General features: G+C 40.5%; 1 protein-coding gene across 6 annotated transcripts in view; it reads left to right on the top strand.

Moving 5' to 3' along the window:
- Window positions 1-26508, top strand: part of Kiaa1958 (KIAA1958 ortholog) — a 155128-nt gene that overhangs the window by 102909 nt on the left and 25711 nt on the right. For 3 of the 6 annotated variants that reach the window (XM_027402995.2, XM_027402996.2, XM_027402997.2), the window contains exon 3: window positions 4485-6168. In XM_027402995.2, coding sequence (XP_027258796.1) covers window positions 4485-5527 — 1043 coding nt within the window. In that variant the 3' untranslated portion in view covers window positions 5528-6168. Of the gene's footprint in view, window positions 1-4484; window positions 6169-25964; window positions 26138-26508 lie in introns of those variants that run through there. The other 3 variants (XM_027402998.2, XM_035439860.1, XM_027402999.2) reach the window with 2 other exon arrangements.

The following is a 26508-nucleotide window of genomic DNA, read 5'->3' as shown; positions in this document are numbered from 1 at the left end:
CATGCTCAGGGCTTAATGATACTCCTGAGTGTATACTCATCATTGATTCCAATCTCAGGTTCCTACATGTAAATCTGCTCACCCGATACTTTATTTTTCAAATTTAAAATACATTCTTATGTAATAAGCTCATGGGCTTATTGTTCACTAGTTTTTAGAGAATTAGAACATCACTAAGTGAAAAATGAGACAAAATACTCTTTGTTTTACATGAAAATAATAAAAGAAGTTAAACATCAGGGATTGTTCACTATCATTGCAGATGTATTGCTTTAATAACAACTCACAGGGATGGCATAGCTATATTTGTGCTTTTTTTAAATTGGATGCAGCAGCAACAGAGCAAATGTATCTGGATTTCAATTTAACATAGATCTCCTCAAATTAAATGAGGATATAAGATACTGCACTAATTATATGTGTTTCCATGCCATCTACTAACAAGGGAGGAAATAATTGGATTAATGGAGCATGGAGAGGGTGTGAACACCCTACTCTGGCAGTGGGGAACTGGGAACTGGCAGCAGTTCTCAACCCTTTGCATAGCAGCTATCCTGAATATCAGATATTTATATTGTGATTCATAACAGTAGCAAAATTACAGGTATGGAGTAGCAATGGAATAATTTTGTGGTTGGGGTCACCACAACATAAGGAACTGTATTAAAGGGGCACAGCATTAGGAAGGTAGGGAACCACTGGTTTAGGGGCTGGGGATATGACTCAGTTGGCAAAGTACTTTCCATGCAAACATGAGGACCTGAGTTCAAATTCCCAGCACCAGTGTAAAAAGTAGTGTGTAGCATTGTGTGTTCATAGTCCCACTACTGGGAAGGCAGAGACAGGAGGGTCCCTGGGACTAGGGTAGCCAGGCTAAGTTCAGTGAGGGACCCTGTCTCCAGAAATTAAGTGGAAGAGCTGGAGAGATGGCTGAATGGGATAAAGGGTTGACCATGCAAGAATGAAAACCCAAATTTGAATCCCTGGAACTAGATACAGATGTGGTGATGATGTTCATGTAAAATCCCAGTCCTTTTACAGTGAAACAGGAGAAGAGTTCCCAGCTGCTTGCAGGCCAGCTCCATGCAGTGGTGAATTATCGCAGCGTGGAAGAATCAAAACTCGGGGTTGTCCTCTGACCTCTGCATGAGCACCCACAGTCATGCAGATGAGTGTGTGCACACAGTATAATGTATAATGTGGGGACCAGTTGAAGAAGCTACCCAGGCTTTACCTCTGGCCTATACCAAGTACTGTGCACTCACACCTGCACATACTGTACATGTGAACAGATACATACAAATACAAAACCAAATACTTGCTCTCATTGGAAGAAAATCATTTGTGCCTGTGTGTTCTTGGCTGCCATGCTCTGTTAACTCTTCTGGGCCTTTGGGGTTTATGTTTACTTAGATGCTGGATTTATATATAGCGGAGCATCACACTGCCTCGAAGATGAAGGACCTGCAAATACACAACAGTGGGTGAAGCCAAGAAAAGAAACCAGATCCCAAGATTCCATTCATAGGCATTATAGTAATAGGCCAGCCAAACTATGATATTTCAAGTCAGGAGAGCAGTTTTCTTGGTGCCGGGAAACAATGGAAGAAGGAATTCTTCTGATATGGTTACTAGAATCACAGGTGAATACTCTTGTCAAAATCATGTACACATAATGACTATATTCTGTGTATGTTATTCCTAATAAACACATTTTAAAAGGAATGGAGCAGAAACTTTTCTGGAGACAAATGTGTGATACTTGTAGTTGTTTCATATTTCCTATTGATTTTCTCTGGTCTAACTTGATTTTGTTATTAGTTGAGAACTTATTACTTGTACCGCATTTCAAAACTATTTCTTTGCCCTTATTACTCAAAGTGAATGAGGGCGTCTTCCAGCTGCCTCTTGGGGTGCCTTCCAAGCTGCTAGACAAGACAGCGGCCATGCTGCAGTGCACTTGGGAGGCCTCCCAGCAGATGCAACTTCTGTTTCTTAACTAAGCTTAAGACCCAGCAAAAAGAGTTGGTATCTCAAGATGGAATCTGATGGTGGTTATTGAGTACCTTGTGAATACAAGCGCACTGAAATGACAGAAAATTTAAATCTCTAGTTTATTCCAAGTGTTTTGTTAGCTCAGTAGAATATTCCATCTTAAAGAGTCAACTGCCCTTGTCCAACAGCCCTTTGGGAAGTCCTAGTTTGTAGCACCTTGGTTCAGACTCCCAACACAGTTTCTAATGGCCGATCTTAGCTGTTAGCATTTTTAACAGGCTGTGCTAGGATTTGATTACTGATTGATAAATTACACCTCTGATCAGGTACTGTAATGGATTGCAGGTGACAGGGTACGTAGATGCAGTTTAAGAGCCCATGTGGACATAGAGGGACTGGAAATCTTTTTCCTGAAGTTATCTGTGAATCTTTATTTCCTGGAAAGCTTTGAAGTTTGAAGACTGCTTTTAGATATTGTCATAAGTAGCCACAGTAAACCTGTGCTGGCCTTTGGCCTCACATGTAAATAGTCAAGGGAACTACCTGGTGAGAGGTCACACTCAACCCTGCTTCTTTGTTTTAATGGAAAGAGAAGGTGGTCTTCATTGTTAACATATAAACAGTTTCAACTACAAAAAAAGAGGCACTGAAAGTTAAGCTGTTGAAACATAAAGTCTGTTTGTGTACTTGAATTTTGGAGATGTCATCTCTTCAGTGTGCCTGTGCACATGATGAAATTTGGAAATCTGTCTTCGAATCGTCATTTAAAAATAGCATGGTTATTCATAGATATATAGTAATATGTGGTAATGCTTTATTTAAAAAAGTAGTTTGTTCTATGAATAAACTACTTTCCATTATTAGGTATAGTAATTATGAAGACTTCCACTTAGCAGTCTTACAAATTAATCTGAAAATTTTCCTATATAGATATTTTCAATAAACAGAATGCTACTGTCTTATACCCAAGAGTCTTATGTTGTATTTTTGTTGTTTTAAATTAACTTTGTGTTTCCCTCTTAAAAGTCAGTAGGAAAACTAACTTCATTGCACAGCAGTAGGTTGGCTGGTTTTCTGTTGTGTAATTCTAGTTTGGATTCCAGGTTTTGTCCAGACCACATCTGACATACAGAGCAGGTGTTTTTTAAACCAAGTATTTTTATTAGTAATGTCAAGGTCTCAAATTTAAATTAAATGTTACTAAAATAAAGTGATTTAAATAGTGTTTCTTAACCTTTTTTTTTTTTTTTTTTTTAATGGGCAAAATGGAGTTTCCTACACAGGACACAGGCATAGAAATTGGCTTTTCTGAGTCAAGGTAGGCTTTGAACTTGAGACCCCCCTGCCTCCTGAGATACATCCTAAGGAGCAGGAATTAAAAGCCTAGTTTCTAGAATGTTGTTCCTGGGTATGCTTTTGAGTCTCCTCCTGAGCATAGAAGTACTGGTTAAAATGCATAGTCACAGGCTTGTGGGCTGCTAGCCTACCTACATTTGGCCAATCATCTTAGTCTGAAGCTAGTAAAGTGTGAGGTCTACCTTTTGGAGCAGTACATCGTAATGGATGATCCAGAGCTTGTACTGCAAGTCCCTCAGGCAGAAGGTAAATAATAAATCAAGAAGACTGACTGAACCAAGATAGGTCCTTCTTTCACCTCAGTTGTAAAATTCATGTTTAATTATCCCCTTGTCATGGTGAAGTTTAGTGCTCCTGGTTTTCCTTTAACATGCCAGATTGATTCTGATAACTTAACTACAGATAAACTTTTGCTCTCCATAAAGAGTACTTAAAAATTGCGTTGATCTGAATTCCTATAGAAGAGAAAGTATGAAATGACCTGCCATCAAATGCATTTAGTCCTTTCTAAATAGACTTCCATTATTGTGTTAGTGACAAATGCAGCTAGTGGAACCAGTGCCACCTCCAGTTTCACAAATGAAGTGATTTTACCAGCTGTGGAGGGCATTCCTTACATACTGCATAGGGCAGGTAGCACATTTTTCTGCCCCAAATTTTTCCTCAAACAGACTGCCTTCAGTCTCACCCTTTCTACAAACCTGCACTCAGTAAGCTATGTGCCAATGACTAACTAAGCTAACAAGGTGGCTCCCGAGGATAAAAATGCTTGCCATGGAAGCCCGAGGACCTGAGTTCAATTCCTGGAGTCGTGTGAAGGTGCAATATTTGCACCTACACCCACTCACACACATCATACACACATGCCATACAATAATAACAAAATTAAACGTCTTAAAAAAGAAGTTCTTTCTCATTGTAATGGGCCATATCTTGTCCAGTACATTTGTGAAACTGAATTTGGCTTCAATAGTTCGACAACCCTCTCAATAAATACTAGTTATCACTGTTCTCTCAAAATTGATCCATCTTTCCCGTTTCATTATAAAAGGAAACTTTATTTCAGCGTAGCAAGTGCATTGTCTGAACTCATCAACACCCTCTCTGTCCCTCCCCTCCCCCATTTGTTGCAGACCAGGATGAAAGAGCAGCTGAGCTCAGCAGGGAGCAGAATGAGAAAACCATCCGGAGCACTCAGACTGCGCTCCGCAATTTCCGGGAGTTCCTCATCTCCAAGTACCCTTCTGAAACCAGAGAGATCTATGTCATCCCTTGCAAGGAGCTAGATGCCTACCTTGCCTCCTTCTTCGTGGATGCCAGGCAGAAGGATGGGTCTGAGTACGAACCCAATAGCTTGGCGAATTACCAGTGTGGGCTGGAACGGTACCTGAAAGAGCACAGGTATGGCTACAGCATCACCAGGGATAAGGAGTTCAAGCGTTCCCAGGAGGCCCTGAAACAGAAGCAGATTGAGCTCCGCTGCAAAGGAAAAGGAAACAAGCCACACAAGTCCATGAAGCTCACCTTTGCCGATGAGCTCATACTGCGGAAGAGGGGACTGCTGAGCAGGTATAACCCCGAGGGTCTGCTCAACCTTGTCTGGCTCAACAATACAAAAGCTTTTGGGCACTGCACAGGCTTCCATGGATCCACCTTGAAATGGGGCGATATCCGGCTCCGGGTCACAGAAACTGGGCTCGAGTATTTGGAATGGATGGGTCAGGACACTGGTGATCTGAATGCCAAAACCAAGAGAGGAGGGACAGACTCACGAGTTTATGCCACCCAGCATGCCCCACAGACCTGCCCGGTGCAGGACTATAAAGAATATGCCCAGCGAAGGCCTCCTGCGATGCGTTATGAGGATGCCCCCTTCTACTTGTCCATCAAGCCAGTTGTGAACTTGGCAGCTCTGCATTGGTACAATTGCCAGGCCCTTGGCAAGAACAAGCTAGCCAAGATGGTGAAGACCATGTGCGAGAAGGGCAACATCCCTGGCAGAAAAACCAACTTCAGTGTCTACCAGAGTTGTAGCACCTTGTCTGAGGCCCAGAGCAACCAGCTGGTGCTCATCTGCAACAACTTGAGCCAGCAGGCTGCCCAGTCGGTGGCTGGCCATTCCAACAGCAGCAATTTTATTGTCTCCTCTTACGACTCTTCCTCAGACACAGCTTGACCAGGTGGCTTGCTCGAGTCCTCACTTTGGTTTCTGTGTCCCAAGAAACTATCATTGTATACTGCAGTTTCGTCGCCCTTTCACCTGCCCTCAGTGTTAACTTTATAAAATGCAAATCTCTATTTTTCTTTTTACAGATAAGCCAATGGCAATAGTTTAGTATCACTAACACAGTATTTACAGGCTTGAGACAAACAAGTGTGCTTGTGGGTGATTACATATAATTGCTGTTACAGACTTGGCAAAACCATAGTGGTTCTCAGGCAATGGTAGAGAAAGAATTCCGTTTTTAAAAACCTGTCAGAAAGGAAACCCAGAGTCATTCGAGCCGCTGTGTCCTCACTCCTCTTTGCCGCCTGTCTCCCACTTTTAATCTCCTTCATAGATGGATTTATTTTTTTAATTTTTAAAAATTCTATATGACTCTGGAGGAGACAACACCTCTATTCTCATGCAGAATGTTGAAAGGGTGTCAAGCTCAGCGTCGAGTTATTTGCATATATTTTTTAGTGTAGGTTTAGCTCTGGGCCTCAGTTTCCACCATATGTAGAGATTCCAATGCTTAAAGATCTTTTTTTTGGTGTGGGGGGGGTAGAAGGAAGAATAAAGGTGCCAATCTTTTTTGGAAGATGTCTCGTTTTTAAATAATATGCAAAATCTGAATACTGGGCGGGGTGGGGGTGGGGAGACTGTTACGTAGCTCATTTTTAGCGGTGTGCTTAGACCTGCATAGAATGTTCTTTTTCCCCTAAGTCAGTGTAAATGAGTTTGATCATCAGATTTACAAGAAATTTTAAACTTTGAAAATATTTCCAAGTGTTAGATTGTATATCAAGCATAAAAGAGAAGGTAGAAAATGGAGGCCCCACTAAAAATCTGGAAGCACTGGTGGAGACAATAAGCTGCAGTATTCTGTTACTTTTCTAAGCGTTAAATCTGGCCCTTTCCCCTAAGGCTTCACTTGACTCTGCACTTAAGATCAAAGGAGCATTGACACCCATCTTGAACCACAATATTTTGTTACCAGGCTTAGAGGAACTCAAAGCATTCTTGAGTTTCCTCTCAGTAAATAGAAATGCATTTGTCTGTGGTACTCTGTAGTTGGAATAATTTTGGTTAAACATTTGTGGTGGTTTTTCCAGTCTTTGTTTTCAAGTCTTGAAGACTGTAGTAAATTATTATTTAAAACACTTGAAAAATCAATTGAACCTAGACATTTAAGTCACAGTTCCTTCCCACCCTGTGCCGTCAGTCACATATAAGGGCTCTAAAAACCATCATTGGTTAGTCACAGCTGAGCACCCTGCTGGGGACATGTTTATTCTTCAGGCCAACCTTGTAGCTTACATTAGCTTGGAAGGTAGGTGGTATTTTATTACCTTCTGATACGAAGAGAGGAATATTTTTATTTGCTTTACTAAATCGTCACAGAGTCGAGCTTTTCCCTGCCTAGGTGGCTCTTCACATCAATGTGCAGTAAGTGCACAAGGACCTTTCTATGGTCTGTCTGGGGCATTTATGGGTAGAAGTAACTTTAACCTCATGTTATGGTGAAATCAGAAGTCAGATGAAGAAGGCGTCTGCCTTCTCACCCCAGCCTTCAGTATGGGCTAGTTGTTGGTTTGGACGGTTTGATCCAGAAATGGGAGCAGTGTCTTTCCGTTGCTGAAGGCTGTCTAGTTTAAAGGAATGCTGGGTGATTTTTCAAGGTTGCACACTATCCTTGAACCCACCTTCCCATTGCCTCCACTTAAACACACAAACTGCTTTCTCTCTGCTCCTCTGCAAACCCTCCCCACCCCTCTGCAAACCCTCCCCCACTCTCTCCCTGCCTCTCTGCAAACTCTCCCCACCCCTGCAAACCTTCCCCACTGTCTCCCCATCCCTGCAAGCCCTCCTTAGTCTCTCCCCATCCGTCCAAACCCTCCCCACTTTTTTTTAAAGATTTATTTATTATGTGTACAGTGTTCGGCACCAAATCTCATTACGGATGATTGTGAGCCACCATGTGGTTTCTGGGAATTGAACTCAGGACCTTTGGAAGAGCAGGCAGTGTTCTTAACCACTGAGCCATCTCTCCAGCCCCCTAAAGGCTGTTTTTATGTAGCATACCTGTCATTTTTTATCGTCATAGTTTTTAAATCCTCAGTTGTGTTGGTAGCAGAGTTGGTTTTGAGAGAGGGAGCCTGTCACTGTGCACTGACTGACCAGAGAGGGTGGAACGAGGCAGTTCTGAGTTCCTGCTGGTGTTGTGGAGTACTGACAGAACATGTGTCCTGCCTCATCTTAAGTACTACATTTTCATCAAGACAGTTATGTCAATAATGTGAATGACTTATTTATTTATGTTTTGCTGTGATAACTAACCAAATAGGAACACTGTGATATTTATATTAAAACAACTTTTTGAAAAAAACAGCTTACTAGAATATAGTCAATTTAGAACGTCTTTAATTAAATTATAAAAAGTCTTGACTACCTCTAAATTTTGTATTTTTATCTAAACAATACTGAGGACATACCACTGCCAGATACTGTTTTTATTACTTGGAATTTTAACTTAGAAAAATAATTTCACTCCATGGCAGAGGTGCATGCCACATTTACATGGTTATTAGGGCTAATGTGAAATGTTTCATACATAATTTATGTCAACTATTAAATATTTATGTCATAATTTTAACTATCTTAAAATTCCTCTGTTAATTCATTTTCTCTTAAGTTATTGTGTTGTATTCTATTTGATACAGGGTTTTGTCACATAGTCCAAGCTAGCCCTTGTCCCTCCACATCCCAAGTGCTGGGGTTACAGGAAAGCAACACCATACACAGCTCATTTCCTTAAATTAAATTATTACCTGGTCTACAGTATATTGCCTGCATCTTTTCTGGTGTAAGTTAAGTCTCTGATTTTTCAGCTAGGTTTTTTTTTTTTTTTTTTTTTAAGATTTATTTATTTATTTAGTATACGATGTTCTGTCTGCACGCCAGAAGAGGGCACCACCATTATGGATGATGGTGAGCCACCATGTGGTTGCTGGGAATTGAACTCAGGATCTCTGGAAGAGCAGCCAGTGCTCTTAATCTCTGAGCCATCTCTCCAGCCCTTCAGCTAGGTTCTTATTGGAAACTCTGGTGTTAACTAACATCTAGAGCCATAATACCAATGAACTTACTGAGATGAAAGTTTATGGCTACATAGGCAAATATTTATTGAATGTCCAGTTGATGGGAAGTCTGTGAAGATGTGTAAATTCTTCCTGTTTTCAAAGAAAAGAAAATTTAAAAGCTTCATAACGAAAGTTTTATTTTGAGAGGGACCCCCCCCCCCCGTCGTCTCTGTGCTGATCCTACTCTGCTCTGTCTTTCACACTTGGTGCTTCTGCAGTTACTTAAGTCATCAGATATTCCAATTTGCTGCAGAATGTATCCCACTTCTTTAAGTATTTTTAAAAATGTTTTATTTTGTGTACATTGGTGTTTTTGCCTGCATGTATATCTGTGTGAGGGTGTCAGGCTCCCAAGAACTGAACTTAGAGATAGGTGTGAGTGCTGGGAATTGAACCCCGGGTCCTCTGGAAGAGCAACCAGTGCCCTTAACCACTGGGCCATCTCTCTAGCCCCCTCGTTGAATATTTTGTGAAGACTTTTCCGTAGAGCCACTCTACGGAAGGGTTTTTCTCTCTATAGTCCTAGCTGGCCTGGAACTTACTCTGTAGACCAGGCTGGCCTCGAACTCATAGAGATCTGCCTGCCTCTGCTTCCTGAGTGCTGGGATAGAGCTTTTCTTAAAATCAGTAATAAGGTGAAGCCATTTATGTGCTATCCCTGTATTCACACTGCGCGTGCACACACACACACACACAAACAGGAATGTCAGGCTCTGTTGTGACAGTCATTTGTTAGAATACACAGTATGCCCCTGTACCAGGTGCTTCTGTAAAATTGTCTTTATTAGTTACCATTTTAAGTGAGCATTGCTGCTTTTTTGTAAGGGTGAATGTCAGGTGAGTGGCCCACGTCACAGAGTGAATCGGTGGGGGCAGCAGTTCCTGAAGTGCATCCTGATCCCACAAGCCCCGGCCTTCACTGTGGCTGCTGTGCTGGTGCCACTCACTCATGCTATGCTAATGCTGCAGTAGGCTGTCTGAAGTGATGAGCTGCAGCCTGGGCCCTGCAGTTAGGCAAGGCTGGCCTTTCATAAGGAGAGTGATAGAGTCAGTATGAAAACATTAGCCATCCTTAGCATCAGACAGGTCTGGGAACCCAGAAGTACACAGTAGATACCAGTCACTGCTGTATTTCTACTGATAACAAAGGGGAATTGTATCAATAAACTGCCAACAACTCTGATTTGACCTTTCTAAGCAGAGAAAAGGAAGTCTGATCTCTCAAGTCCCAGCTTACTTGAAAATTGACCGGTGGGATTTGCCTGAACTGAGTGAAAGGCCTGATTTGGTATTCAAGATTGTGGCTTCTTAAAAATATGACATTTTAGTGTACTAAGTTGAGTTTTAGTGCAAACCATGATGAAGTAGAACAAAACACTATTAGTTAGGTCAGAGTATTGCTAAAAAGCCATTGTCTTTGTTGAATTGTGATCTTGGATGCTATCCCTGGAAAGGACCTAAGAAGTTGTCTCACCCAGTGATAGCCAGGATTTAGGAAAGCGTATCTTTTGCAGGGGGATGATGATGAAGGATATCTCAGAAAGAACATAGGCATGTGCACACTCACACACAATCTCTGGAGAGTCGGCTCCTTAGGGCGAGACTGGCTGGGTTGAATGGACTGCTGTACCCCTGTTCTACATCCTTCACATGCTCTTTTCACAGCAGGAAACATATGAGGACCTGGGTCTTACATCTTGTTAGGATTAGAGCCAGGAGAACCCAGACACCCAGACTCCTGTCCTTATAGAAAAACTTGATAGAATTTAGAGAAGAAATTCCACCTATGTGGAAGTAAACCCTGAGTTAAAGTGTGTTTTTCTTTTCCAAACTGCATCTTAAGCTCTTTTTGTTTTTGGTTTGTTTGGGTTTGATTTGATTTTAAAGACTGGGTCTCACAGTGTAGCTTTGGCTAGCTACAACTATGTAGACCAGGTTGGCTTTGAACTCATAGAGATCTGCCTGCTTCTGCCTCTGCCTCTGCCTCTGCATCTGGAGTGCTAGAATTAAAGGTGTGTACCACCATGCCCAGAATTAACCCTCATGTTTGCTATAGGCTGTTTGAATGTGAAAACTAATTTTTCATTGTATAGGGTTATATCTTGATTTTAGCCATGTTTCATTGTAAAATTTTTAAGAATCACTTCTAGTGTAATTGTTTCCTAACAAAAGTCACTCAGCTTGAGCTTGTCCCACTTATATTTATTTTTAAATATAAATGGGGGGGCAAGCTACCCACATCTCTTAAGTAAAGGATTCCAGTTCAGATCATGGACCAAAGGGAATTCCTGTGTCTTTGAGCATTCTTCTGGAAATTCAACTCTATAATACCCATGTTATTAGTTTGAGATACAATTTGTACTATTTTACAGTTTGAGACATACCTTAGGTCAAAAGGATTAAAATTTTATCAGCATAATTAAGATTTTCTTAAGTGAATTTATTTAGTGGTAAAAAGGGGGAAGGTCTGCAGCAGGGAGAATAGAAATGCAAAGGGTATTTCTTGTGCTATCTTGACTTTTCTTCTGAAAAGGAATTCAAGCATGAAGATTTTCACAGACATATTTACAAATTGTATTTATCAGAATCAGTGGAGACTATCAAATTTTAGGATTTTTTAAAAAATGCAGTGTAATTACTTGTCTTTTTATGGAATGTCTGTCTTGGTGTGGCACTGGAATTAGCATTTTCACTGTTTTGCATTTAATTCAATGGGAGCTTTGAAAACACTTTGACCTGGTTTTCTCATTTGTAGAATTAGGTAGAATTAGGAAGGCATCAGTGATGTAGAATCCTAACAGTTATCGTGCATATAGTGTTTTAGTAGCTGTTGATTTTATGTGTTGTTACCTTTTATAAGTCATGTACCTTAGAATACTTTACTATTAATTTATAATTGATTATTTATACTGGATTCCATATTTAGTATTAATCCAACCAGATAAACTTTATCTAATTAAACTTTTATACCAATAATCCATTATGTTACAACTTTTAAAATAGCATTTATAACTAAAAAAGCATTTGTTATCAAAAAAAACTTGCCAAAAACAAATTACAATTTCTATGCATTGTGAGATAATTGAGTGACTTTTGAGGCTTTGCATGTTGTTCTAGATTGCTCGTTCGCGGTGTTTATAACGTTACTGTGGAATCATTAACCATCACTGCTATCACTGTAGTTAGGCTATCACTTTAGTTAGGCTGTGTTTGTTGCCCACATGTGTGTGTAACGTGAGAAAGTAAGTACTTGGTCTGGTCTTTTGAGCCATTGCTTCGTGGCCTCTACAGAAGGAAACGTAGTCGTCGTGCAGTGCCAAACTATGGTTTCATGTGTGTCATTCCAGTCTTAGAGAGCTTTCCTTCTACACACCTGCAAAAAAAGGAAGCAAGATTTCTGCTTTGTTTGGTTTTTAAGTACTCCGTCACTGAGAATTTTCTGTTTCTCTTAGACTTGAGTATTTTTACAGAAGAAAAAAGTCCAATAGAGTGACAGTGGGACACTGAGCAGTCTCCCTGGCTCAGATATTTCAGGTTGAACAGTGTAGCAGCAGGATCCTGTGAGGCACACACACTATCTAGCTGGTAAGCGTGGCTTACTATTAGAATTGCATTTATAAGAATAATTAGTAATTTAGAGGCTGGAGAGATGGCTCAGTGGCTAACAGCATATACTGCTTCAAAGGACCCTAGTTCGATCCCCAGCTACTACATCAGGTATTTGTAATTCTAGCTCCAGGCCAAAACTTCTGCACATACTTATACATAACTAAAAATAGTAAAAAAAAAAAAAAAAAAAAAAAAAAAAGAATCTAAAAAAATTAATGATTTAATTTATACCTTATAGTTCCTAAGGTCACCTTTTATATCCAGTATTTTCTTAGGTCTGTGGAGTGTATTTTGTATGCCCATCAAGTCTTTCATGTCTGTCTGTCCAGTTTAGTTCCTAGTGTTTCCCACCTGCCTCAGCAGTTCCACACATGCTCTGAAGACAGGAGGAACTGTGCTTCAGCAGATTAACTCTGCCTCCTGTACTTGGTCAAAATTCAGTATGGGGAAAATGTCATTACACTCTTATTTATTTTCTTATATTGGAAGTTAGACTATCATAAAATATTAAGCAAAGAAAGCTGCTTCCTAAAGAGCCTTTTCATGCCAGCATACCAAAATTCCCCCGTTAGTACAGGATTTCTTCCTGCCAGTTCAATAGACAATAATTATAGGATTCCTGTAATGACGGGATAATCTCCTGAGGTAGATGGAGGCTTTTTGTGTGACCGTCAGAGGCATAGTGACACATTGGTGCTGAAATTACTGATTTAATTCTAACTTTATTAAAACTAATTCTTCAAGGCCCCTGTCACTTCTTTGCTTAGAGCAGTGGCTCTCAACCTGTGGGTTGAGATCCTGGCGGGGGCAGGGGGTGGGGTGGTGGTGGTTGTGTGGCCCTATTACAGGGGTTGCAAATTGGATATTCTGCATATCAGATATTTACATTGCGATTCATAACAGCAGCAAAATTACAGTTATGAAGTAGCAATGAAAATTTTATTGTGGGGGAACGGGGTCACCATAGCATGAGGAACTGCATTAGAGGGTCACAGCATTAGGAAGGTTGAGAACCACCGCTTACAAGCAAAGAAAAGCAGATTTAACTGTGAGCATTCCTGTCATTGTATGCTTTAAATGTCTGCCTCTGCGTGAGGTGATGAAGCAATAAAAAGAAACAGTTCTGTGTGGTGTGGAGCAACACTGTTGTTGTGATCCAGCCCCAGAGTCATACTGGAACATTCCTTGATTCCTGTGTTGGGAGATTTCAGACACCAAAGATTATGGCATGGTAGGTCCTAATGATGAAGTCTGTCTGAGTTAGAAGTGGGCATGTGTTTGAACCCTGCACTCAGATTTATTTTCCACCCTTGGATCTTCTGTTTTTAATCTCTTTGTCCAATGCCTTTATGTCTAGAGTAATTATTTAAACAAATAGTATATATACTTGGTAGGTTTTTAATTTGTAATTTTCATTTTCCCCATAACAGTAAACATTCATTGCTAAAGTTGGACATATAGTTGCCAGATCAGCCTTGTGGCGAGTGATCGTTTCCCTCTTCTGTACAATAATATAAACATTTAACTGAAATCTCACCGGCCCAAAGGCTGTTGAAGAAAATGACTGGCCATACTTGAATTTACCAGAATCCGTATGTGACTCAGTTGTCTACTACAAAGAAGAATCGGTGTGGTTTAGTGGGATGGAGCTATGTTCAGCTTTAGTGAGGTCCTTTGTTTTATTATAAATTGTAGAAGTGTGTTTACAGTTCCTTTTCTTCCATCACTGAAGACTTAAGGTATAAAAAGACAGATTTATCATTTTAGTTCCTGTTTAAGACTGGGTAGCTGTTTGGAAATGCTATAACCATAATTAATGCTTAGGGAAAGAAAAATCATGAAACCACAGAGGGGCTGTGCTGTCCTTTGGGATGCATTTACTTGCCCAGGTTGGCAGAGTGTCATCTTTCTGTATGTTTTCTAGCCACTTGGCTTCTATATGATTGATGTGGAAGAAAGCACACATGTGTGTGCCTCACTCAAATCATACTTTAAAACGTTTATTAAAGCTGCTACAATCCTACCTTGGGAAAGGAAGAAGGGAGGATTAAAATGGAAGGAACTGTGTTAATGTGTCAGATGTTCTCTGGTCAGGTGACCCTGCCTGTCGATGTTTGTAATATAGAACTTTTTGTGACTAAGTATATGGTATTGGTTTCATTTTTATTTCACTGCTCACCAACCTTTTCCACTAAGATGTTTCATTTTTATCAGCTCACTGTTTCTGCTTCGTAACTGTTTGTGCACTTGTGCTTTAAATAAAACTCTAGTTTTGTGTCCCAGTGGTCGATTCCATCATGTGTATAACGTTTGCCTCTAATGGAGTGAGATTTTCTGTTTCTTAGATTTGTTGATACAGCCCAATATTTATGGAAATAAGCAATCCAATAAACTCAGCCCATGTGTGTTGGTAGTGTCTCTGGTAAGAGCCTGTTCAGTCACACTGTTTTTTTCTGTATTTGGGCATGACGACCAATTTTCAGATAATAAATTATTTTCTGCAAAGATAGCTGTTTTTGTAAATCCTCCAACTTAAAAAACAGGACACAGTTTGGGGTGGAGGGAATCCAGTTGCTGGCCTGGTAGACTGCAGTGGCCCTGGGGATGTTGTCAGGATGTACAAAGCCAGGTACTCTGTATCTAACCATGAAGGGACATGTTACCCTGGAAGAGGAAGCATTCATGTACACAGCTATTTACACAACCTTGTGAGGTAATAAAATCCTTTAGTAATGGGTCTATAGCAGGTTCACCTGCTTATGAGGTAGAACACTCCACAGCTGATAATTAGCTGTCTGGTGTGTTTGTTTATTGCTGATTGTGGAGGGGGTGCAGACCTGTATGTGTGTGGAGGCCAGTGGTCAAAGTCGAGTGCTTGTCAGTATACCTTTTATAACAGCATCTCATTTTAGGTCAATTACCTGGCCACTGAGCCCTCGGTCCCTTTGCGTCTCCCCCAGCGCTGCAGTTATATGTGAGTCACTGAACCAGGTTTCACATGGCCTCTTGCTTAAGCAACCCTTTTTTTTTGTTTGTTTGTTTCCCATTTTTGAGATGATATGTAGCCTAGGCTGGTCTCAAATTTGTTATGTGGGAGAAGACGGACTTGAACAACTGATCCTCTAGTATCCACTTCTCATGCATTGGGATCAAGTGTGTGTGCAACACTGGATCTGTTTGCTTTTTGTATAGAAAGCTCTGTTAGCCCTTTCTCTTCTCTCCACAAAGGGACTGGTTACGTTTAAAATAAACACAAAGTTGCACTGATCTAAACACGTAGAGGCAGGCTGGAGAGATGGTTCAGAAGTTAACATCTCATGCTGCCTAAGGACCTGAATTTGTTTCCCAGCACCCACATAGCTCATAACTGCCTTTAACTCTAGTCCCAGGGGATCCGACATGCAGGCACCAGGCACATACATGGTACACAGTCATACATGCAGGTAAGACACCCACGCACATTAAAAAATATAGACTTTAAAGCTAGGCATGGTGGCACATGCCTTTAATTCCAGCATTCAGGAGGCAGAGGCAGGCTAACCTGGCCTACAAAGCAAGTTCTAGGATAGCCAGGGCTGTCATACAGGGAAACCCTATCTTAAAAAACAAAACAAATTATATGTATTTTTTCTTAAATATACATCAGGCCCTAGGTTTTCCTATGTTCAGAAAAATGCTTTTATTTAGATAGGATTCTCCATGTGCTGCTTATTACATTTAACATGTTTGACATTGTTCTTTGAACCAAATAGGAATGATCCCTTGGTCTGTCTTTGTTGGGTTAAAGCATCAGGAGCTAGAGAGACAGCTCAGTAGTTAGGAGTATGTGATGCTCTTCTAAAGGACCTAAGGTCAGTTCCAAGCATCCCCATCAAGGGGCTCATAACTCAGTTCCAGGGGATCTGACACCTCTAGCCTCTGAGGATGACTGTACACATACCCAACCCCACACATGTGTGATTAGGAATAAAGTAAAGCTTTAAAAAGACCTAACCCCTGAAAGTAGGATGAATATTCACAACCATTTTGCTGAAATGTCAACCTACTTCATGTATGAACAATACACCAGTCTTCTCAGCTGAATATTCCAATTGGAGATGACTCTGTCATTGTAAAGCAATTCGGATGGTCTAACTATGAAGGCTATGCCTCTGTTTTCATAGTACTTCAAGAAACAAGGAACCCATCTTTAAATATGTTTGCAAGTGGTATATTTATATTGAACCTTATTTTGCTTATGGGGAAAGAGGATTCTAGTTGACTCAGGTACAAATCATAAAATTGTTTCTATTTTAAAATGTATTCATATCTTTTGTTTGTTTTTTTGAAGCAGGGTCTCTCTGTGAGATGGTCCTGGCCATCCTGGAACTCACATTGTCGACCAGACTGGCTTTGAACTCACAGAGATCCACCTGTCTCTGTCCCCCAAGTGCTTAAAGGCATGCCCCACCACCGCTTGGTTTCATAATCACTTTTAAAATGATTTTATTTAGCTAAATGGTTAATATGTATAAAATAATGTTAAAAGTTTTTAAAGCAAACATTGAAAATGGCAAGCATTGGGAGCAAACTTGTTTTTATGTGGACGTGAAGCCAGAATTTGCTTTAACATTCCAGTGCTTTTCGACTGGTACAGTAATGAACAGCCATTGCAAGTAAGGAGCAGGGGGAATAGACAGGACACTGGAAAGATGCCTCTTAGAGACTGCCACACAGTAAGACTTTCTTTATAGTCTTTTTGGGGGGGATGTGGACGTTTCACCCATGAATCTTCAGGGCTGGGGATTGTAGATCAGTGAGAAAGTACCTTTTTTATTTAATGTGCTGAGCCTACTGTTGGATCCCAGAATACGGGTGGCACACAGAGGGAGATAAATTGAGATTTGGGTCTCACTTTGCAGCCATGACTGACCTGGAACTTGCTATGTAGATCAGGTTGGCCTTGAACTCAGAGCTTTGCCTTCCTCTGTTCCCAAGTGCTGAGATTGAAGGTGTGCACCACCTTAATATTTTAAAGTAAGTTGTTACTGCTTTGCACAAATGTGCCGAAGTCTGTTTTAAAAGACCTTAATTGTATTTTCTTTTTACTTTTATAAATCCTCATAATTCCTTAATCATAAATTTTTGTATCTCTAATAAAATCCCGTAGAAGACATTTTGAAGAGAAAGTCTTAGATCAGATGAAAAAGTTTACTTTTTCCTACATAGTTCCAAAGTCCTAGTGAATTTTACAATGTACAAAAATAATATATTCATACTTAACTACAGGATCAAAGTACTTTGGAACTAATAACATGATATGCATCCTTTAGGACTTTTTAAATGGAGTTTAAATAGACAATTTAAGTTTTATTTTCTTGTTAAAATGGCATCAGACTACACATTATCTTAAACTAAAATTTCCTGTTTTTATTTTATATATTATGAACCTGTTTTCATCCTAGCATGTAAAAGGGTAGCACAGCTTTTAACGATAGCCTATAAATATGCATTGTTTAATCTTTTCTCCACTGATGAGTGGACATCTTTATTATTGCTTATTTCTACATTTAGCTAAAATGGCTCAACAAAAATAGAGTGCAGACCATGGACACTGCCAACAATACAGCTTTTCCCCCATACTCTACCAGAGTTTACATGCAGGCTTTTTTTTTTTTTTTTTTTTTTTTGCCAATTTGTTAGGTGAAATCCATCTTGTTTTCATTTTAGTGTCTGACTGTTATTAATGAGTTTCAGTATTTGTGTTTCTTCTGCAAATAATTGTCATTTGGAGACCATTTTCTAGTGAGTTATCTTTTCCTCATTGTTTTCTAGAAGCTTTTCCTAAGTCCCCAATACACATTTTATAAGTTTTTTTCTCCTGTTTGACTTACTGCCTTAAAAGGAATCTTAAAAGAGTCCTTCCATCACGATGTCTGATTTGCTCACCTGTTCTTATACCTTGTGGGTTGTCATGCTGACAAAGGCTGTACTTCCCAAAGTATGTAAGTCATCTCCTTTGAGAAAACAGGGGTTTTTTTGTTTTGTTTTGTTTTAGGTTTTTTTTTTTAAGAACCATTTGGGGGGGTGGGCGGGGGTAAAATATGAGTCAATTTATTTCTCTTTCTCTGACTTGACAGCTGGTTAGAGTGAACTGTGTCCTGAAGAGCCCATTCTTCGTCCTGCAGTAAGAGTTTGAGTCTTTATTGTGTACCCAGTGGGTGTTTTCACACCAAAGACTTTTCTTTGCTAGTAAGTGACAGTTTATCACACTCGATTTATTTAGTTATTTATTTTTTCATTTATCTATTATGTATACAGTGCTCTGCCTACATGTACCTGCAGGCCAGAGAGGGCATCAGATCTCATTATTGATGGTTGTGAGCCACCATGTGGTTGCTGGGAATTGAAATCAGGACCTCGGGAAGAGCAGGCTGTGCTCTTATCCTCTGAGCCATCTCTCCAGCCCCAACAAACTCTGTTTTTGTAATATTTGTTGGTTGTTTGTTTTTCAAAATAGGGCCTCTGTGTGCCCCTGGCTGTCCTAGAACTCACTCTAGACCAGGCTGGCCTCGAACTCACAGAGTTTTACCTGCCTCTGCCGCCCCAGTGCTGGGATTAAAGGTGTTCGTTATTACACAGCTTAGTTTATCACATTCTTGTACCACATTTATATCTTAGGGCCAAGCCTCACAATTGTTATTTTTATAACTGCCTTTTAAAATTCATTTACCAAAAAGAAATCATTCACTCTCTCTACTGAGCTTTAAAATTAGGCTATCCAGTACCCAAAAAAGAGGACTTGGGTTAGAATTACATTGAATTAAAAATTATTTGAATAAATTAAATACCTAATTGACCCCTCCCATCCACATTTATAGCTTATAACACTTTATCCATAACGTATTTTTAGTTTTAAGGCGTTTTGGGTAGTTTTCTCATTGAACTACACAGAAAAATGCACAAATCAATAGTGGATAGCTTAGTTGATTTTTCTGAAGCAAACATCACAGTTCCCATCCAGAAGAATAAAAACATTGCCTGAACCCAGAAGTTTCTCTTTTGCTCTCCCGGCTGTTACCTCCTGGGCTACTGCTATATGACCACGGAGTCTTTTTATGTTTTTGAATTACAGGAGTGGCCTTCTCAGTATACTCTGCCATCTGCCTTCTTTTTCTTAATGTTATGTTTGTGGGATTCATTCATGCTTGCACACAAGTCATTCCTCACTACTGTTATATGGTAACTTATTGTTAGGTATTTTGCAGTTTCACATGCAGTTGGTATTTTGTGGACAAAGGGCAGCCTCCAGTTTTGGGCTATTTATTATACAGTTAGACTTTTATAAACATTTGTCTTTGTCTTATGATACATATGCATACACTTTAGTGTAGTGTGTATATCCCTCCTGGGGCTGTAGAATCTTGGATGATGTAATAGATGTGTGCTCAACATTAGCAGATACTATGAATTAGTTTCAAACATGACCATGGCTGTATTCTTGCACTGGCTAAGTGTTCCTTATTAACAGCTGCTATTTCTTCCTTGAGATGTTTGCTTCAGTGAATGTTAATTTAGGATTCCTGGATTATATACTAATTTTATGTGAAGCTCATTAAAGTTTTTTCCTTTTTTATGTGTGTGGTACCAGAATATATGTATGTGCATGTAGAGCCCCCAGAGGTCAGAAGTGAGCATTGGATCCCCTGGACCTGGAGGTACAGGTGGTTTTGAACTGCCTGATGAATGCTGGGAACAGAACCCGGGTCCTCTGTAGGCATAGTCAGTTCTTTGCCCTGAAGAGTCATCTCTCCAGCGCCACCCCCAACCCATGTTGCCCAATTTTATTTACTTTTTTTTCAAGATAGGGTTTCTCTATAGCTTTGGAGCCTGCCCTGGAACTTGCTCTGTAAACCAGGCTGACCTTGAACTCAGAGATAGCCTGCCTCTGCCTCCAGAGTGCTGGGATTAAAAGCATGGGCCACCACTGCCTGGCATTTTTAATGTCTGCTTTCTTGTTGATATGTCAGATAAATTAATGGTAAATATCTTGCCTTGTTTACCTCTTAATGGCGTGTGTGTGTGTGTGTGTGTGTGTGTGTGTTTGATGTTAATTTTTATGGAATCCAATTTCTCAGTGTTTTACTTATGTATTGATTTTGATGCACTGTTTAAAATATCTGGCTACTCCAACATCATAGAGCTGATATGGTTTTGTTGTGTTTGACTTTTGAGACAAGGCCTCATGTACCAGGCTGGCCTTGAACTCACTATAAGGTTACAGCTTGGTTCTTTTGGGATTGTGTTATTATTGTTGTTTATGGTATGAGGTAAGAACCCAGTTCCCTTGTTTGTTTTGTTGTTGTTTGTTTTTAATATTGATTTCTTAATAAATCTATTTTTTTACTTTTAAATTTTTTTTAGACTTTTTAATTTTTGGTTATGAGTGCCTGTGTATATGTGTGTCTATCAAGAGCATGCTTAGCTGGGCGTTGGTGGCGCACGCCTTTAATACCAGCACTTGGGAGGCAGAGGCAGGCGGATCTCTGTGAGTTCGAGGCCAGCCTGGTCTCCAGAGCGAGTGCCAGGATAGGCTCCAAAGCTACACAGAGAAACCCTGTCTCGGGGGGGGGGGGGGAAGAGCATGCTTAGTTCCCCGGGAGGTCAGAAGAGTATGTCAAATGTCTTGGGACTAGAGTCCCATATGGTTGTGAGCCACATGTGGGTACTAGGAATTGAACCCTTGGTCCTCTGCAAGAGTAAGTGCTCTTAACTGCTGAGCCATTTCTCCAGTCCTCGTTATTTTAAAGATTTTTGTGTCTGTTTAGTAGCTGAGTTGGTCTGTCGGTTTCTTTATTTTGTTCTGTTTCATGAGAATATTATACTGTCTTACAAAGAGTTGTAGGTGGGGTGCAGAGCTGCCTCAGTGGCTAAGAACTTTGTGCTCTTGCCAAGGGCCTGAATTTGGTTTCTAGCCACTCCGGGTGACTCACAACCTCCTGATACTCCAGTTCTGGAAGATCTGATGCCCTCCACTGGTGTCTGCTGACTCTGCACACACCCACACACATATACATGATTAAAATAAAAATAAATCTTACAAAAATTGTCCTGGTATGGTGGTGCACACCTCAGACACAGCACTTGGGAGGTAGAGGCAGGCAAATGTGTGAGTTTCAGGTCAGCTAGAGCTTTACAGTGAGAAAAAAAAAAAAAAAAGAGTCATTACTTGTTCCCTAAAGTTAGAATAATTTGCTAGTAAAATCCATGTGTGATCCTGAAGATTTCTTTCAGGGTACTTTACTGTAGGTCCAGTTTCTGTAAACTATGGAAGACTGTTTTAACTTTATATTTTTTTAGTATGTTTTGGTAAGCTGTGACTTTGTGGCGTTTGTGGGTTTAAAGTTTCAGGTCTACTGGCCTCAGGTTGGTTATGATATTTTTTTTTGTCACTCTGTACTGGCTGGTTCTATGTGTCAACTTGACACAAGCTAGAGTCATTAGAGAGGAAGGAGCCTCAGTTGAGGAAATGCCTCCATGAGATCCAGCTGTAAGGCATCTTCTCAATTAGTGATCAATGGGAAGAGCCCATGGTGAGTGGTGCTTCCCTGGGCTGGTGGTCCCAGGTTCTATAAGAATGCAGGCTGAACAGACCATGAGAAGCAACCCAGTAAGCAGCACCCTCCGTGGCCTCTGCATCAGCTCCTGTCTTCAGAATCCTGCCCTGTTTGAGTTTCTGTCCTGACTTCTTCAGAGATGAACAGCAATGCTAAAGTGTACACCTAATAAACCCTTTCCTCCCCAACTTGCTTTTTAGTTGTGGTTTCTTCACAACAATAGAGAAACCCTAACTAAGACACTCTTTGTAAGCTCTAGTAATCATTTTCATCCCTGGTGTGATAATCTGCCCCCCTTTCCCTTACTAGTATTTAAAAATTTGTCTTTTCAAGTTCATCATAGTATTTCCTTTTAATTGTAGATTTGCTATTTCACTAATTTCTGTTTTGTTCCTTCTTCCAACCTTTCTTAGAATATTCCATGTTTCTTTTTTACAGTTTCCTGGTATAATTGATAGTGTTTCTTTTCAGATCTATGTAGTTGATACTGTCATTTGCTGTGGCACAGAGTAACTTCGTCCTAGATCTGGGGCATGCTGTACTGTCATTGTCCAGCAGTTTAAAACACCTTTTCATCCCATGAATTCTGTCTGTCTGTACTCAGAAAGAAGTTAGTACTTATTATATGCACCGATAGGTGCTTACGTGTCTGTGTATAGTATTGAATATGTTTCCATTTCTTCTTTCATGGTGAAGGCTCATCGTAGTTTAAGGATGCCCTGTGTTCTCAGTTACCCGCTGCTACATTTGTGGTGTTTTAAATATCTTGTTTTGTGTTTTCTGTTTTGTAAATTCACTGTCCTTGGGGAATTAGTAGGAATGTGGGATTGTTGCTGAGTGCCTGTAACTTGGCAAACCTCAGTTATATTTGTGTGCTCACACTTTAAAACTTAAGTCTAGGTTATTAGTTGCTGGCAGGAATTCAGTGTTGTTGAGGGTTCCCACTTGATACATTTGGACAGAACTCACTTCTGCAGGCAATATTGAACACAGGGCTATGTGTACTACTGGAGTTGAACCAGCAGTATCGAGGCTGGAGTTCTCAAAAATAGGTTTTCCCTCACAGGGCTTGAGAGAAGGAAGGCTCAGTGTTTTCAGACTACACGCTGTTCTTTCAGAGGACCCAGGTTCGGTACCTAGCACCCAGCTGTGGCTGTAGTTCGAACTGAAGGTTAATCCAAGGAAATTTGGAGAACCGGGGTATTTTTAATATGCATAAGGAGTTATCCAAACTGTTTTCACTGAGATTGTGTCCCTACAATACTTGGTACCTTTGCTGTTGTGGCTAGGGCATGTCATTAAACTCATGTCTGGAGCCTGGATCTACTAGTTGCTAGCTCATGGCTTCAGCAGTACATTTCTTGTATAGTGAAGGTTCCTTGGTAAATATCTAATGAGTGTATGGAGCTACTGAGATGTTTGGTGCTATTTCCTTGTCTGTAAAACAGGTGCAATCATGTACTTGTTTACTGATTACACACAGGTTTTAAATTTGGAACATAGTAGGTGTCCATTGATGTTAGGTATGTGTGGCAAGCTTTTTCTTTTAGGCCACCAACCAGCTCCCAAATTATGACATGGAGACTTTTATTAGTTATGAATGCTTGACCTAACTTAGGTTCCTTTCTAGCTAGCTCTTTTAACTTAAATTAACCTGTTTCTCTTTATGTGCCTTTTGCCTCAGGGCTTTTTACTTTTCTTCCTTCTGTATATCTTTTTTTTTTAAGATTTATTTATTTCATATCCACCATTCTACCTACATGCCAGAAGAGGGCACCAGATTGAATTGTAGATGGTTGTGAGCCACCATGCGGTTGCTGGGAATTGAACTCAGGACCTCTGGAAGAGCAGTCAGTGCTTTTAACCTCTGAGCCATCTCTCCAGCCCCCCTTCTGTATATCTTACTTTCACTGCTTCTCGGGTCTGCTGGCTGGCAGCTGCCTGGCTTCTGGCCCCAGGCATCTCCTTCATTCTCTCCTCCTCTCTTTCTTCCTTCTCTCTAGATTTCTCCTCCTATTTATTCTTTTTGCCTGCAAGTCCCACCTATCCTGTCTCCTGCCTAGCTACTGGCTGTTCAGTTCTTTATTAGACCAATCAGATGTCTTAGGCAAGCAAGGTGAAACAGCAACACATCTTTACATAATTAAACAAATGCATCAAAAACAAATGTAACATGTCTTTACATTGTTAACAAAGGCAGCACAAATAAATGTAGCATACCTTTACACAGTTAAAGTAATATTCCACAGCATAAACAAATGTAACACTCTGTGCCTAGTTAAAATAATATTCCACAACAGGTATGATAATAAATTTTACACAAATCTTATTAATGTTGAGGATATCCTGCAAATACTGGTTAGGTAGGTTTGTGGAAGAGGTGAGAGAACTAAGATGCTTCAGACAGCGTGTGTGCTCCTTCTCATCCCTCTCAGGACCTGTGCTTGGTAAAGCAGTTTGTGCCTTCCATAATCAAGTTGTTAAAAGTGATGTCACTTTTTTTTTTTTAAGGAGCATAGAAACCAACACCAGCAGAGGACACACCTAAGCAATGAAGGCAGATCTGAAATATGGAAAAGGGAGGCTCTAATATGTACAAAGCGTCTCTAGAAGTAAGATTGAAATTGACAAGAGTGTATTGAGGAACTAGAGAGATGGTTCAGTGGTCAAGAGCACTGGCTACTGAGGACCCAGGTTCGATTCCTAGCACCCATATGGCAGGTCACAACCATCTGTAACTCCAGTCTTGGGGAATCCAGTGCCCTCTTCTGGCCTCCATGGGCACCAGGTACACACATAGTACAAAGACATACATGCAGACGAAAACACCCATGCACATAAATAATTTTTAAGTATGCCGATTAACTCAAAGGCATTTCTCAGCTCTGTTCTGGGTGCTGGAGGATTCTGGGTCTCCAGGACCCAGGAACAGAGGAGACCTCGGTGAGCACCATGAAGACCAGGATGGGTCAGGTGATGTGAAACAAACTTACAGACTACACTAGCTTATCATTTTGCTGTCTGAGACCTGGCCAGTGTGTTTGAATATACATTCCTCAGAGGATGCTTGGTTTTTATCAGACTCCAGAGTGTAAGGAAAGGCCAGCTAATGGCTTTGGGTTTGGTTTTCTTTTTGGCAATTTAAACTGTTTTCCCTCTCTTGTGAAGGTGTGTCTGCCCTGAGTATCCCTCCTTTTCCCTAATATTGCTTTTGTTTGAACTTCCATTCTGATTTGAAACTAGTTGATGGTTTGTGTAATCAAGGTTTAAATCAATCCAACCCTTTCACATGTGCCCATGAACATGGGTGTGGGGTATGAGTGTGTGCACACCATTACTTCCAGGAAGGGGTTAAGAGGAATAAAACACCATATAAGGCTGCTCCTGATGGTACACATAATTTGAAACTATATTAACAGAGATGATGAGTCTTTGTGTACTGAAGATGAGTAACCTTCCTCCCTTTCTTATAACCTTCCTCCCTGTCCTGGAACCTTCCTTCCTCCCTGTCCTGGAACCTTCCTCCCTCCCTGTCCTGGAACCTTCCTTCCTCCCTGTCCTGGAACCTTCCTTCCTCCCTGTCCTGGAACCTTCCTTCCTTCCTGTCCTGGAACCTTCCTCCCTCCCATCTTTTTAAAAAATATTCCTAACTACTTCCTTCCTTCTCATTTTTTGCTATTGGTAGTAAAAATGCTATATTTTCTAGTGAAAATTTTACAATTTTCTAGTATTAATGCCACCCTATTTTTGAAATGTTTGTTATCCAGTGCACATGGCAAAATGATCAGGGTTAGATACAAGGCATGGGTTCTGGTACATTAAACAGTTTTTAGACAGGGTCTCACTGTGTAGCTCTGGTTGTCTTGAAACTCACTGTGTAGACCAGGCTGGCCTTGAGCGCATAGAGAATGCTGGGATTAGAGGTGTGCCCCACCACGTCTGGCTAGAAATTTCACATCTTAGGTGTCCTTTCGGAGTTTTTATTTAATATCATCCCAGAATGAAGCTCACTAAGAAGGGAATGGCAAATTATTGTAATGTTTCTGTTGTTTTTGTTTCTAGCTTATTCTACTAAACTGAACAAATTTCCTGTATTTAATATTAATGATGACTTGAATGATCTGTGTACCAGTGCAGTGAGCCCAAACACCACCAAAGCCACGAGGTATGCCCTAAATGTGTGGCGCTACTGGTGCATGACCAACGGGCTCAAAGACCACACGGACATCACCAAGGTAAGGGACGCGTGAGTTTGCTAATTCTTTTGGCTGACTTCACTGAGCTTCCAGGTGCCAGGCACCCTGCTAAGTGCTGTGGTGAACACTCATGAAAGAATAAGAAATGCAAAGAATATGATCTACAGGACCAAGTAGAATTTAGAAAGTTTAGTGAATGTACATTTGTTAAAGTATAAGGAAGAATAAATTACTCCATATTTCCAGGAAGCGGTAGGAGTTGGTAGAACTGGAAGACAGGAGACCAGAAGAGCAAGTGAGGTGAGGAAGAGCAAAATGTAGAGGGCAGAGCCATTTGCTACAGTGTGGCTGGGTCCAAAACCAGACATTGATGGCTTAAGTGACAAGCTCAGGGTTTGTAAACACTGGGA

Source organism: Cricetulus griseus, chromosome 2 (genome assembly GCF_003668045.3).
Source record: "Cricetulus griseus strain 17A/GY chromosome 2, alternate assembly CriGri-PICRH-1.0, whole genome shotgun sequence".
NCBI classification, from domain to species: domain Eukaryota; kingdom Metazoa; phylum Chordata; class Mammalia; order Rodentia; family Cricetidae; genus Cricetulus; species Cricetulus griseus.
The sequence above is the reverse complement of the archived record's forward strand: the minus strand, read 5'-3'. Positions and strand labels throughout refer to the sequence as shown.